The following is a 15,472-nucleotide window of genomic DNA, read 5'->3' as shown; positions in this document are numbered from 1 at the left end:
TTTAAAATAAAATACTAGGAGGAAAGCAGGAAGCCTGCAGGGTCAAAGGGATTTCAGAGAAACAGGCTGTTTTGAAAACACTTGCAGTTTCTTGGTTGGGTCCAGCGAACGGGGCGGGGTCTCATGGGGTGAGAGGCGTCCCCTTTGGCTGCCCATCAAAATCCTCCCCCGCCACCGGCCGGTGGATAAGAGGCGGAGCTGCAGCGGCCACGCCCACGCAGGACCGCAGGAGATAAACAAACAGACCCACCAAGGTGGGCCTGTTCTTCGGTGGGATGCTCTGGGCCTGGATCTCCCGCTTCCGTTCGGCTGGGAGTGGTTGGAAAACCTGAGCAAACGCCCCGGCTGGGTTTTCCTGAAGCCCTGGGAAGCACTGCCTTTCCTCTAAGTCTGCATAGCTTGGCTCACCCTGCACTGTTGGTGTTTCTCAGTGCAGCCAGGAATCTGGCCCGGATACTTAGGGGCTGGGATAGCCCCCAACAGTATCCTCTAATCCCTGACCCCACCCATCTCTAAACTCCAAGACCTCTGCCCCTCTCAGCCACACCTTTGAACACGGTGTGGACAGGACAGCTGCGGGGGCAGAGACCCCTGCGGGGTGATCTGATTACGGTTTAACTCCTGGAGATCAAGCACTGGGCCTTCCCACTCCTGTCTCAAGGCAGCCTCACAAGAACCACCCTCAAATGCACACACAACAGCCACGCCTTCCCTCCCACATGTTTATACTGCTTTCCAGGTGGGCAGCCCTCCGGTCAGCTCCATCCGTTCAAAGAGCCAATAGGGAGGACACAATTTTACCATATTGTCTAATTCTCATTCCCTGGCGTGATAGTAACAGAACCCGAGGTGTGGTTTCTACCTTTGTGTTACCTCTTCACTGTAGGATCCCAATGGTAAATACTGCCTCCTGAAGGGTTCCTTATTTAGAATCAAAGGCCTTAAGCCCACTATTTACAGACATGCCCATCCTAAGTTTTTGTTACTGTTTTACAGATGTTGGTAACTAGAGCCTAAAGCGATACAATGCTTTTTTGAATTTATGTTATTAAGTCAGCACACAGATCTATGCTTGTGAGCTTCTGATCTTGTCTTGGACTAAAGTCAGCTGTTAGAGTTTTCTGGATTACACAAGAAGTGACTCCCATTCTCCCATTAAAATCCATTTTCTTTTATTCATCTCCCTTCCTTCTTCCCTGCTTTCCTTTCTTCCTTCCATCTTTCCTCCCTCCCTTCCCCTCTCCCTTCCTTCCTTCCACAAATATATATGGGATGTTTTCTAAGGTACTCGCCTCTTGAAGCAGAGCCCAGTTTCTGATTCTTCTAATTCCCACGGAGGTCCTTGGTTCTGATAGGACCACCCACCATTGCTGTCCCCAAAGCTGCCTGCTTGACATGTGTGTCCTTCTTTCTTCTCTCCTCCTCAACCAAATACCTCTTACCACCAAGAGTCCTTTTTCCTTCCTTTTCTTTTCTCTATCAATTCATTTTCTTATCAGAACACCCACATTCATCGATGCCCCCTTTAAATCTGTGATGCACAAAATGAAGACTGTTGTAATGAACATCCTGGCTAATCTAAAGTCCCCTCTGTTTTAGGGGTCTGTAAATTTCGTACGTGTACAGAATCGCAGTAGGTTACAGTTTAAAGCAAATCTCTCTTATCCCTCCTTAAAAATGTCATTTTTCCTTTGAACGTGACCTTGGAAATAAAATCATGGATGAAAGTTATAAACTTGAGTGGAAATTCTGAGCTCTTGAGGCTACTATGATAGCACACTTTTAACAATAAGTAAAGCTACAAAGTGCTGGTCATATGCCAGGTTCTGTGGTGTTCTATAAATACAGTTATCCTAATTCTCACAACTCTATGAGACATCATTATTGTGTCACCACTACCCCATTTTTTAGATGCAAAAACACCAACTCGGCAGATCGAGGGACTGGTCTGAGTTCACACTACTGGTGAGGAATAGAGCTAGATTTTGAGCCCCGTGAGTCTGGTTTCAGAGTCTGTCAGCTGTGCGACCACCCCATCTCTGGCCCTGCCTTGGAGTTGTGTTCTGAACTTCCTTATACACGAACATGAACAAAGGCAGAGGTTGGGAGGCATGGAGGTAGCCGGGCACTTTTTCTGAGCGCTACATTTGCATTAGCTCACTCCATCCTTCCAACCACCCTATGAGGCCCCTCTTATTATCATCCCCATTCACAGCTGAGGAATTGCAAAGCTAAGGAACTTGCCCAGGGGGAAGCTTGGTTGTTAGCCCAGGTAAACTGGCACTGTGTTTAATCATTATGCTGCCACTTTCATCTCCAAGACAGGGAGGAAATAGTAACCCCATTCACATAAGCCGTTAGGAGGTGACGTCCTTCTTACCTCCGCCATTCCCTGCACTATTTTCTGCTTATCCACCTGTAAGATACCATTCTTCGCTGTGCGGGACACGTGCAGCTCGTGCCAGTGACCCAGGGTGAGGGGCTCTTCACTCCTGTTGAAGGAAGGAAACTGAGCATGGGTTAGCACCACTGGTGTTAGAAATGATGTCCACCAACCTGGCTCACGTGGAACGTGCCAACCTTAGGCACCTCACTCCCTTCAGCAAAGAGAAAAACCTTCTTTCCTTCTTGGTAAACACAGCAGTGCTAGCTCCATTCATGGGACCCCTTCATGGGAGGAGTAAGTATCTCACTTATCATTTTACTTATTCCTTACAACAAGTCTGAAATGGGGGTAGGATCAGTCTGGTTTTCAAGATGAGGGGTGACATGAGGCTAAAGTGTGATCAGAGTTGCATACAAGCTTTGGAGAAGAGAAAATTGTATAGGCTATGATGTAAAACAGATTCCTTGATGTACTGATATCTGTAGCATCCTTTGAAATGCATAAAAAATAAGATGGGTGGATGGATGGATGGGGAATGTAAAGATAAACAGATACATGATAAAGCAAATACAGTAGAATGTTAATTGTAGACTATAGGTGGTGGGTATAAGGATTTTACTGTACAATTCTTTCAACTTTTCTATATGTTTGAAATGTTTCATAATAAAATACTGGGGGGACAGTTTCCATGTTGTCTGATATTGTGAAAAGGATTAAAAGTACTTTAAAAATTCAGTTATTAATTCAAGATGGAAACACTTGAAGTTTAAATGATATTGATAAGAGTTTTACATGTTACATTTTACAGCGAGGTGTGTAAAAGGGTATAAGTATTGCATTTGCGCTTCTAAAGATGTCTCTATAGTTCCTGGCCTTCACTGAACCTCCCAATTATTTTTTGGTCCTGGATCATCTTTAGAAACCCACCAGGAATACCAATGGGCACAATTATTGAAAGGTCTCCACCCTCTCACTTGATTTTTTGCTCTGGCAAATGCTTTTGCCGTTTGTCCTTAGCAATTAGAATTTAATCACCTTGGCTCCATCAATATGCAATAAAGATCTTGTTCAGCAGCCCATCTCCATAATAACGAACGGCGCCTGAGCCTGTTCTTGTGGCGTAGAGGTCATTCCCCGTCCACACGCTGCTTCCCTCAGCAGAGGGAGACTGACTGTGGCCATTATGAGCTCACTGCAGTTGTCTCGATTTTTGAATCAAGTTCAGACCACCTTACCCTTTCCCTAAAGTTAAAATGATTTGGCCAATTCCACAGCTTCCTGTAGTTGAGCCTTTCACTGAATTGTCTTAATGAAGCAGGAAGTCTTGGAACTGGTTTTCAGAATAAACATCTTCCAAAGGGCCGTCTGAAACACTAACCGTGATCGGTGTGGTCAGTTACACTGGAGAGGGGATGGCCCAGGGGAGCAGACGGTGGTCTGTTCCTTGGAATCTCTGCGTTCTTGCCTCCTTTTCATCACACCTAATACTAAAGAATTCTTTTTCCAGGAGCCTTTCCTGACAGGCAGGGAAGCAATAACTTATGTGAAAAAAAAAAAAAGAAAAACACCTCTTGTCAAAAATAGAAACAGAATTATGAACGAGGGAAATGCTGGACTTCTAAGGTTCCACTGTGACCCCATAGCTGGAGCTGCCACTGTCGAGGTGCAGGGGGCAGGGGGCAATCTGTGCAGGAGGAGGGCCGATGAGCCCTGACCCTCCCCAGCCCTTTCTGTTCATTCCTCATCCAGGAGGAGGCCATTTGAAAGTACAAGGTGATATTCAAGGTGTCTTCCTTTCTCGACCTGACAAATAACTCTAAGTGAATAGCTTATACTGTTTTGCATAATCGTATGTAAATTGAATCAATTAAATACCCACCAAAGTTGTCTTGAGACATAGGGTGTTCTTGCATAACCAGAGGTACGAAAGTGTCCATTCCCCAAGGTGGGAGGGCTCACTGATGTGTAGGAATTCGGCTCTTGAGGACAAAAATGAACTGTCCTTTTAAAGAATTGTTGAAACGTAATGCAGTGAGCACTTCCCATCAGCCATGAAAAATGATCAGCAGTTAAGGGCAACGCGTGGCTATAAGATCTCAGCGACAAACCCTTTCTAGAAACGACAGTCCAGCAATAGGAATTGTGATTCAACACAGCCCACGATTTCCTTTAACACAACGACAAAGACTAACCGATTTCCTGCCGCAGGGCACCGTTGAACAGAACACCACTGTGGGTTTCAAAAGCGAAGAAATCACCAAATGAGGCATGTCTGCATTAGACTAGCAGGCCTCCCGCTTGAAGGTAAAAACTACCATGGGAGGAACACGGTGAGAAGAGGGAGACATAAACAAGTAAGAAAAATATCTGCGCCTCCCAGCTGCAGGCTCTGAGGGATTCACAAGGATGCTACCACACTGTATGGGAACAATCGATCTGCTAAGTCAATGAATAGTACAAACTAGATAGCAGAAGGAAAGTTTTGATAACCCAGAACCCAACCTGCAGACACCAGCAAGCGCTTTAGAAGCACTCAGTTACTCCATGCTATTGAAACCAGTCATCACACAGCCTTCACAAGCACGATGGTCAGGGAAGGGTCTTTGCAGTTGCTGGTGATTTGCTATCAGCTTCTCTGTATGGAGAACAATAAGAGCCATGCCAAATAACTAGTTGCCACCAAAGAAATAAAGCAAGAGGAAAGTTAAAATTTAAAGTGAGGCCACCCCAATCTATCGATGCACAGCAATGAATGATTACGTGACAATTATGTATTTATTCACGTATGAGCATGTGTAATGTAATGCCACGGTGTGTTCACTCAATGCTGGTGAGGAAGTCGGTGTCCTTTTGAAATCCTCTTAATCTAATGGAAACAACTTGTTAAGCTTCTATCAATAGGACGTTTGTGGGGAATAGGGCAGATGAATAATAATTTGATGTTTCTGTTTTGTTTTTTGCGGTACGCGGGCCTCTCACTGTTGTGGCCTCTCCCGCTGCGGAGCACAGGCTCCGGACGCGCAGGCTGAGCGGCCGTGGCTCACGGGCCCAGCCACTCCGCGGCATGTGGGATCTTCCCGGACCGGGGCACGAACTCGCGTCCCCTGCATCGGCAGGCGGACTCCCAACCACTGCGCCACCAGGGAAGCTTTGTTTTTAAGTGATTGTGGCTCTGATACACACTACTTCCAATGGACAAAATAAATAAATAAAGTGAGGTCACCAAGGAAATTTCTGTTCATTACATTTCTATTGGTGCTTTTTAAACTAGTTGTCATATATTTGCCCACTAAGTGATGCTCTGAGCAAGGTACTGATTGACTATTTATCACATTTCTGCTGATTGCGTTGCATGGCCTTAGGTGGAGAGGACTGGGTAGTTATTCAAGAAGAGGAAACCTTGCCAGTAGGAGAGCATCATCTCTGGGAAGCACGTCATCTGTATGAATCAGGACGGGTTTCAGAAAAGATAACTGTGTAAGGAAGACAGGAAGAGAGCAAGCTGGTAGATGACAAATTTGTCTTTCTGCAAAGTGACTGTTGTCTGGCTTTTGAGGAGAGGGGGACCCTGACGGTCTCAGCCCCTTACCTGAGAACACCAGTCCCAGAGCCGCAGTCAAAGCGGAACTCCACGTGGCCCCCTGCCATGTTGATAGACAGGAAGTCTTTGCTGCCCGTGTCATAGCTGTACAGGAGGACGCCGTCATCCGAGTCAGGCCAAAACGTGATCTCAAACGCCGTGAAGGAAAGGTAATGCCTGGGCTCCAGTGGCCAGGGTGTTGCAGCGTAGGACCTCAGAGACTCTCTGAACTGAGGAATGGTCAAGGTGAAAGCTGAAACAACAAGCAGGTGGTTAGAAATCCCTCCGTGCCGGAACCAGCATCTTCTTTTCCTCCTGGGTACAGAACTAAACTCTATTCCTCAGCTGCTCTGAAGACAGGTGGGTGGTGTAGCCGAGGTCTGGCCACTGGAATGTGGGTGGGAGTAGTACACAGAATTCCAGGTCTGACCCCTAAAGCTTCCCTCCATCCTCCACTTGCTCTTTCTTCTTCCCCTGCTGGCTGGATGCAGGAATCAGTGGAGGATTCTAAGGCCCCAGCAGAGCCACTAGAAGGCAGGCGTCTGCGTCCCCGAATGACTACGTGGGGCAGAGCACACTCCCCCCACTGACCTTCAGTGATGTGAGCAAAGATCAACTGTTAGTGTGTTCGGCTACAGAAATATGAGGATGGTGTGTAATGGCTTTGGCTTACTCTGACTCACAACGCCCTCTTCTAGGTGATGAGAAATTTGAGATTATACAGTGTTAAAAAAAACTTTTCCCCGGGATGGTGTCTTAGGCTCAAATCTGAATCACTGGCAGAAAAGTTAAAACATGATCAACTCTGCTTGGGTTTTCCAAAATCTTTTAAATCTTTCAAAATTTCCATTATTATATGTGTGTATTTGTGTGTGCGTGTGTGTTTATATGTATGTATACACATATGTGTATATAGATAAATATAATCAATATATACAGTATTGAGAGGTAGAATAATTCGGCAGAACAGTACAAAGAGAAAGAAACATCACATTGTTAATGTTTCTGTGTGTACCTTCCCGACATTTGCTCTGAAACCATCAGATATTCTAAGGAGCCTGGGCTGTGAATGCTTCAAATTCTGACACAAACTACACAAATATAGGCTTTTCAAAGCTATTTGAGGGCCAAGATGAGCCCACCAAAGCCTGGTCCAGGACCATCTTAAAGAGAACTTGTCTTTGGCTGGTTTGCCACTCTGACACTTGAAGACCCTCCAACATGGTTAAAGAAAAGATTCTCCCGTCCCTCCCAACAAAGCAACATTAATCCCATAAAAATATATGGGACCTTGCTAAAAGTACATTGATGAAAAATTACATCAACATGAATTAACAATGCAGACAAATCGTCATCAGCTTGCTTCTTCCTCACCATCTTCACAGTGGCGACCTCTAAATCCCAGGGGACAGAGGCAGATGTAGGAGTCAGCTTTGCTTGCTGTACAGGTGCCACCATTGATGCAGGAGGCTTCATCGCAGAGTCCACTGCTGCATTCCCCTAAATACAGAATGGGAATGACAGAGCCAATTCATCACGTGAGCCAGTCCAAGACTGAGCACGCCCACAGCTCACGATTCTGAACAAATACAGTTCATGCCCCACTCCTGTTGATTTGCTCCTCTGAACAACTGCAAACCAGCTTTCAGGATAAGTGGAACTTCCCTTCATTTTAATTTGATTTTGGTTTACTCTTTATGAAGAGCCACAGGGATGCTTTAAAACATGGCGGACACAGTAAATCAACTAATAAATAACTGGGCAATTTTATGACCACTGACAGGGATGACAGAGTTGTTTCTGCCTGTAACTCATCTCGCTGTTGTTCTCACAAGAGTGTGTTACCATCCCTCCAATGTCAGCAGAGTGTTTATGTTAAAAGCGTTCTCATTTGTTTGGCCCCAATTACCTTAAGTGCTGCCCGCCTTCTTGGTTGAACGTTGGGTCAAGCAAGATAAGCACAGAAGGAGGTAAGGAGCCTTGTCGAAGCTTATTAACTGCCCTGGACTGTCAACTCATCTGTCTGGAGCAGGGTGGGGGGGGGCTCCATAATACCTTAGCAGGGGGTTCCAGAATCTCTACTTCTAAACTCAAGGTTACAGTCTTATGAGGGACAGCAAGGTGACCGGAAGTAAAAATTGCTGAAAGGTTCAACATCAGATGGGTTAGTTCTCTCTACCAAACACACATCGGAGAGACCTGTGAAGGGTACACTTGGTCTTTTTCAAGTGTAGGTCACCAGATGAAGTGAAAACAAACTGACTTTTCCTGGGCTGCTTTTCTTCTGCTCCTTTGCTCTTCCTTTTCTCCTTGTGTATAAGAAATAAATTAGGCAGATGGGCCACAACCTGGCCCAGAACTACAAAGGTGAGACCACAGCCCTTTTTCTTGGGATGGAGGCAAAGGGGTGCATCTCTGGTTGAGCCACGAGGGGTCCAGCTCTGCATCGCACAGTCTCCAATGTGACGCCCGTGGGAGCTGGTAGCCGCCCTCCTCCACCCCTCTACCACCGCCCCCCACCGCCCCGTGAGATGAGGAACCCCCGTGGCCTGATTGTGTCATCTCAACAGGGGAGTCTCTCATCCTTTCGTCATCAGTCATCTGTGTTTGTTGAACGGATCCAGTCGTTTCTTTTCCGAAAGCCTCCTCAGGAGGAGGGGGAAGGGCTTGGCATACCGTGTACCCAGGAGAGGAGAGCCCCTCCAGGAGCTGATAACAGAATTTGATTACAGCCCTTCCAGATGGCTTGCCCCTCCAGCCAGGTGGGCTGGCCTCTATGAATTCCAGCTGGGGGCCACTGGAAGTTCAGGCAGAAGTGACGGTGGTCTCTTTTTTTTTTTCAGCCACAGCCCTGAGAACATTGCCAGCAGCCACAGCCTCCATAGAGAGGCAAACTTGAATTTAGAGAGCCAAACTCTCACAGGTCCCCATGCTCCACCGATTTCTGTGGGCTGGGAGGCTTTCTCAGAGAAGGGCTGGTCCCACAGGAAGAAGTGGAGTCCTTGGCTTATCTTAGATACACATGGGGAAAATTATTTTACAAATTTGCTTTGTAACTATTTTTTATAGGTGGGAGTTGACGGGGAGGGGCGTTGAAAGCCAGCCAGAGATGTTTACTGGATGAAAGCAGTGTTTCAGCAAGACTGTGCTGGCAATGGTATGCAAGATAGATTGTGAGCCATGGGGGTGGGAAAGAGGAGAGAAATCCTACGGGGAAGTAAACTGCGGCTGGAGAGGGTGATCGCAGAGGAAATGGAGAGAAAGTGAACAATCAAAGACGCACAGGGCAAGCAGGAGTAGCCAGTTCATTCTAGAAGTTGAAGGTGGAAGGAGACTCCAGCATAACCTCAAGGCTTCTAGCTGGGAAGACCGAAAGGAGAGTGGCAAGAGGAAGGAAACGAGGGAGGCTGCGAACAGGACCTGGCTGCCAATGAGCAGCGCAGCTGGCTTTCGTTCAACTTAAGCATAAGGTGATGGTGGAAGCATCTGCTGCTGAGCCCTTCCTGCACACAGGTGAGGGCTGGAGGGGCCGCAGCAAGGTAGGGGCGACCCTGATACCAAGCACATATGCGCTCCTTGAGAGAGGACAGGATGGAAGGGCCCCTGGAAATCCCAGGGCACCAATGGAGGGTGAGGAACTGGCAGAGAAGACAAAGGGGGAACAGATGAAGGACACAGAGGACCCAGACAAGGGGGGTTCCCAGAAGCTCAGGGGAAGCAAAAGCCAAGAGAGGAGTCAAGTGAATACCGCTGAGAGGTCCAGGAGGGGTTTGCAAAGAAAGAACCACTCACAGCTTCAGGGGAGCAGCTTTGCTTTGCAGTGGAAGGCAGAACCCCAGCACTGGAAGTTCAGACAGGGGGCCTGGAGGGTTGCTGGACTCAGGTTTTGAAAGACAGGAGACAAGTCCGCAGGGTTCCCGAATCAGAAGGGTCCAGGCTCACGGAAACATGGCACTGGTTGAAGCTGGAGAGGACCTGAGTGGGTGTGAATAAGCTAGAGCAAGGCGTCCATGAACTTTGATGGGGAAAAACCTTTCTCTTTATTTTCCATGGTCTCTAACTGGACTTGAGTATTTCCCTTACTTATTAATGGAGGTAACGAATCTCCAGTATTAGCATTTCTTGTGAATTGTGCCCAATGGCCCTGAGAATGGGGCGAATCACTTTCCATTTGCTGCGAGTATCTCAAAACACCATTTATTCTCATCGCTCCTTTGACAGCATGGTCGTTACTGCACCCACCATTGAAGAATCCTGTTCTTTAATGCTTTATAAGGAAGCACATACATTACTATAATAACAGAACTTTACTATATAGCTTTATTTCAATATAATTTTTTCCTATCATGTATATTTATTATCTGCATTTGAAAACATCCTTCTTTTTTTTTTTTTTTGCGGTACGTGGGCCTCTCACTGCTGTGGCCTCTCCCGTTGCAGAGCACAGGCTCCGGACGCGCAGGCTCAGCGGTCACGGCTCACGGGCCCAGACGCTCCGCGGCATGTGGGATCTTCCCGGACCGGGGCACGAACCCGTGTCCCCTGCAACGGCAGGCAGACTCTCAACCACTGCGCCACCAGGGAAGCCCTGAAAACATCCTTCTGAGAAGAGGTCCATAGATTTCACCAGACTGCCAAAGGGGTCCATGGCATATGAAAGCTTAAGAAGCCTTGGGTTATTGAGAAGTGACAACCTCGGCAGCAAGGTCCCAGGAACATAGGGAAGGATGGGTACAGAGTGTAGATGAAAAGGTTAGTCTGAGAAAGGAGAACTCTCAACTCTGAGAGTAGGAGGAAGGGGGTGCCAGATCATGTGTACGGGGAGCTGGCAGGACCGCATCATCCATATATAAAATAACTTTTATTGACACTGATACTTCCTATACACCAGCTGTTAGGTAAGTTTATGCAAGATAATGAAGTGAGGGGCAGGAGAGAGATCAGGCTCCCAAGGAGGGAAGAGAAGGTGGACTGGAATACACTAAGGAGCCCACGGACGGCGAGGAGCCGCCCTGCCCCTCGTCCCCCAATCCAGCACAACAGTGAGGCTTGTCTATTTCCCCTCCTGAGGACCTGTCAAGTGTGTCACCACTACCACCCTGGATCAAACCACCATCATCTCTGATCTGAACTCCTGCACAGCCTCCCAGCTGGTCTACATGCCCCCCCCCATGAAGACCCTTTCCAAAAAGCTGTCTATAGTCAGAGGGATCGTTGCAAAACACAGACAAGATCATGAGACCCACCTCCCCTCATACTCCCACTGGGACAGGGCATTTCCGCTGCCTGGAATGCACTTCCCTCTCATCTCTGCTTTTTAACCCCTACTCTTGCTTCAGATATCAACTTCACATTCCAGCCTCAGAAATGCTTTTCCTGACCCCCAGCCCATACATCTCCCTATTATACATTAGTATTGCACTTCCCCTTTGTAACAGTCCAAACTGTAATTTTACATTTATGTCTGTGATGTTTATTTGATTAATTTGGTCTCTCCTAGGGAGAGTTATGACAGGAGGGATGAGCTGGGATCCTGTCTTGTTTATTGCTTTATCTTAAGCACCCAGTGCTGTGACCAGCACAGGAGCTTAAATCAGTATTTACCAAGTGGAAGAAAGAGTAAGAGAGTGATAAGCCATAGTGAGACCCGTGGCCCCTGCAGACCTCACGAGTCTCGAATAACTTGGGAAGTTGGCTCTGTGACACTGCAGGGCGGGGATCCAAGAAGGGATTGGAAAAAATGAGTGGTGGTGGCTTAGGTTGGAGAATTTGGGTGGAGATAATAAAAGAAAAGTCTGGGCCAGAGAATACAAAATTTTGCTGAGACTGCTGACTATTCTAGAATGTGAGTTCACACAGAATCCAATAGCTGGACATAATTTAATGAAGGAGATGAGGTGGGAGGGGTTGAGTAAGAAAGGCCCATTGGAAACAGGTTTCTTGGGTTTGGGGAGGTGGGACAGAGAAAAAACTGTGGTTGAAGCCGGCAAGGCCAAGTTAGAGATCAGACGGAAGGAGCCATGACTTGCAACTGTCCTCACCCTCTTCTGGAAGCCTGCATCTCCATGGGCAATTAACCGCTGTTTCCAAGAGCCCAGTCTCCCCCATGGTGAGACTGCATTTAAGTTATAGGAACTTGAACTTCCAGAGGACTTATTCAAAGGAAAACAAATATGGAGGTGAGAAAGGATAGCCAGCCCTGTTCTTGTACCCCAGAGGGGAAAATGGGAAGAAATGGAAAAAAAAAAAAGGCCATGTGACTAATGCCTGCCACTGAGGTTGACAGAGAGCAACAGAATAATCCAATAGCTGCTCCCAGGGATCCCAGAGCCAGCAAGGTGGGTCCTCCGGGTTTATCTGCTCCATGGAGTGGTTAGTATTGTACCGGGTGAGAATTTAAAACGCTGTCAGAAACTGGCCCTTACTCAATTTTGCAACTTCTTAACTACCTGTCAGAGATTACAAGACTGCCAGATCTGTCCTTCAGGGCTGTTTCCCTGTGAATTCAATGAAGAGAGAAGAAACAGCTTATACCCTGTGGATCGGTAGAGTCAGAATATTAATAATAACATCAACAACAGGAAACACTTACAACATATTTGCTATGTGCAAGGCTTTATTCTAAGTACTCTGTATGCACCGTGACTCATCCGGACAAAATAATCTTATGAGGCAGTTACTATTTATAGATGGGGATACTGAGTCTCAAAGAGGTTAACTGACCTGGCAAATCCAAGCAATCTGCCTTCAGAGTCCAGACTCTTCAACAGCACAGGAGACTTCTCGTGGGCTCGCTGGTTCTCACCTTACCACAGCGGGAGCCTTTGCAATAGCTTTAGTCACTACTGTTGTTTGCTTTGACCAAGTGATCAATTGAGGGAAAAAGTAACATAGGGAATAACGGGTGGAGAGTAATCTTTTCCTTTCAAGTAAACTCCATCTTTTGCAGTTTTAACAATGGTGTCACCTTTAGGAGTGAGAAAAGTAGAAGGAAGCAATTTGAAACCAATTCAGGAACCTCTAACGTGGCAGATGTGGTTAAGAGGGCAGGCACTGGTGCCAGAACTGCTGAGGTCACCATTTACCAGCTTTACCACCTACTAGCTGTGTGACCTTAGGCAAGTTACTTAACTGCTCTGAACCACCAGCTCTCATCTGTAAACACTAAGACTAATCATAGCACCTACTTTGTAGGAATCTCGAGAAGATTAAAGTAGTTCTGGATGGTGGCTACCTGTAGTGGGTGCTCAACTAATATTGGTTACAAAACAAAGAAACAAAACAAGCAAACTGTACTTGGAGTCATGAAGATCGAATCCTAGCTCTGGCTCAGAAATGGAGAGAGGGCGGAATAGGATCATATGTGGTAGAGCAAACGCAGGCAAATGTGAATGGTAGAGCTAGATTGTGCGCACGTGGTATTCACCATGCGTTCTTTCAAAATGACATCTTGAAGATGGAGAACAAAGAGACCCAAGAGAGGAACTTGCCATTTCTTGCAATAACAATGTCATATGAGGATGTGATGCTCAGAGTTGTGGCACCGTCTTGGGATTATGAGTGAAAAACAAGAGAACCACTGAGATACCAACCCAAAATTCTAACGTCATTGAGTCACTGTTAGGGACTGAACTGTGTCCTTCCAAAATTCATAGGTTGAAGCCCTAACTCCCAATGTGACTGTATTTGGAGACAGGGCATTTAAAGAGGGAATGAAAGTTAAATGAGGTCATGTGAGTGGTCCTAATCCAATCTGACTGGTGTCTTTATAAGAAAAGAGAGAGACACAGGATTCAAGCACAGACAAAAGGCCATGTGAGGGCACCGTGAGAAGGTGGCCATTTGCAAGCCAAGAAGAGAGGCTTCAGGAGAAACCAAACATGACACCACCTTAATCTTGGATTTCCAGCCTCCAGGACTGTGAGAAAATAAATATCTGTTGTTTAAACCACCCAGTCTGTGGTATTTTGTTATGGTGGCCCTAGCTGACTAAAACACTCATTGAATTAACCAACCTTAGAATTATCTATCTGCTGCCTTCAGTGATGGAATAAATGTCCTTATTTCTTTAAAAATAATCCTAGTCTTTTCAACAAATCGTGCTGGAACAACTGGGCTTCCACATACAAAAAAAAAAAAAAAAAAAGATGAATCTAGACACAGACCTTACACCCTTCACAAAAATTAACCCAAAATTGATCACAGGCCTAAATGTAAACATGAAACTATAAAACTCATAGAAAATAACAGGTGAAAACCTAGATGACCTTGGGTAAGGCAATGAATTTTTAGATATAACACCAAAGACAGAATCCATGAAAGAAATAATCGATAAGCTGAACTTCATTAAAATTAAAAACTTCTGCTCTGTGAAACACAATGTCTAGAGGATGAGAAAACAAGCCACAGATAAAACATTTTCAAAAGACACATCTGATAAAGAATTGTTATCCAAAATAAGTAAAGAACTCTTAAAACTCAATAATAAGAAAACAAACAACTCAATTGAAAATGAGCCAAAGATCTTAACAGATACCTCACCAAAGAAGATATACAGATGCCAAATAAACATGTGAGAAGATGCTCCATATCATATGTCATCAGGGAAATGCAAATTACAACAACAAGATACCACTATGCACCTATCAGAATGGCCAAAATATGGAACACTGACAACATCAAATGCTAACCAGAATGTGGAGCAAAAGGAACTCTCATACATTCATGGCAGGAATGCAAAATGATACAGTCCACAGTTTGGTGGTTTCTTACAAAACTAAACATACTCTTACCACACGATCAAGCGATCACACTCTTGGGTGTTTACCCAAAAGAGCTGAAAACTTACGTCCACCCAAAAACCTGGATGTTTATAGCAGCTTTATTGATAATTACCAAAGCTTGGAAGCACTCAAGATGTCCTTCAGTAGGTGAACAGATAAATTGTGGTCCATCCAGACAATGGAATATTATTCAGTGCTAAAAACAAATGAGCTATCAAGCTGTGAAAAGACATGGAGGGAACTTAGATTCATATTACTAACTGAAAGAAGCCAATCTATTAAGGCTATATAATGTATGATTCCAACTATATGACATTCTGGAAAAGGCAAAACTATAAAGAATATAAAAAGATCAGTGGTTGCCAGGGGTTGGAGATGGGGGGAGGAGATGAATAAGCAGGGCACACAGGAATTTTAAGGCAGTGAAAATACTCTGTATGATACCATAATGATGTATATATGTTAGTATACATTTGTCCAGACCCATAGAGCATAAAACACTAGAAGTGAACCATAATGTAAACTATGGATTTGGGGCAATTATGATGTGTCAACAGGGTCATCAATTGTAACAAATATACCACTCCAATGGGGGATGTTGATAATTGGGGGGTGGGGGGCTACGTGTGTGTGGGACCAGAGGGCATATGGGAAATCTCTGTGCCTTCCCCCCAATTCTGCTGTGAACCTTAAACTACTCAAAAAATAATCTTAATTTAAAAA

The 15,472-nt window shown here is 45.6% G+C and overlaps 1 protein-coding gene across 1 annotated transcript in view; it reads right to left on the bottom strand.

Moving 5' to 3' along the window:
• EGFLAM (EGF like, fibronectin type III and laminin G domains) overlaps positions 1-15,472 on the bottom strand; it is a 170,472-nt gene that overhangs the window by 25,083 nt on the left and 129,917 nt on the right. Inside the window, exons 14-16 of the mRNA XM_065874357.1 lie at positions 7,341-7,466; positions 5,976-6,219; positions 2,381-2,492 (exon numbers count right to left, since the gene is read on the bottom strand). Coding sequence (XP_065730429.1) covers positions 2,381-2,492; positions 5,976-6,219; positions 7,341-7,466 — 482 coding nt within the window. The remainder of the gene's footprint in view (positions 1-2,380; positions 2,493-5,975; positions 6,220-7,340; positions 7,467-15,472) is intronic.

Source organism: Phocoena phocoena, chromosome 3 (genome assembly GCF_963924675.1).
Source record: "Phocoena phocoena chromosome 3, mPhoPho1.1, whole genome shotgun sequence".
Classification (NCBI taxonomy): Eukaryota; Metazoa; Chordata; class Mammalia; order Artiodactyla; family Phocoenidae; genus Phocoena; species Phocoena phocoena.
The sequence above is the reverse complement of the archived record's forward strand: the minus strand, read 5'-3'. Positions and strand labels throughout refer to the sequence as shown.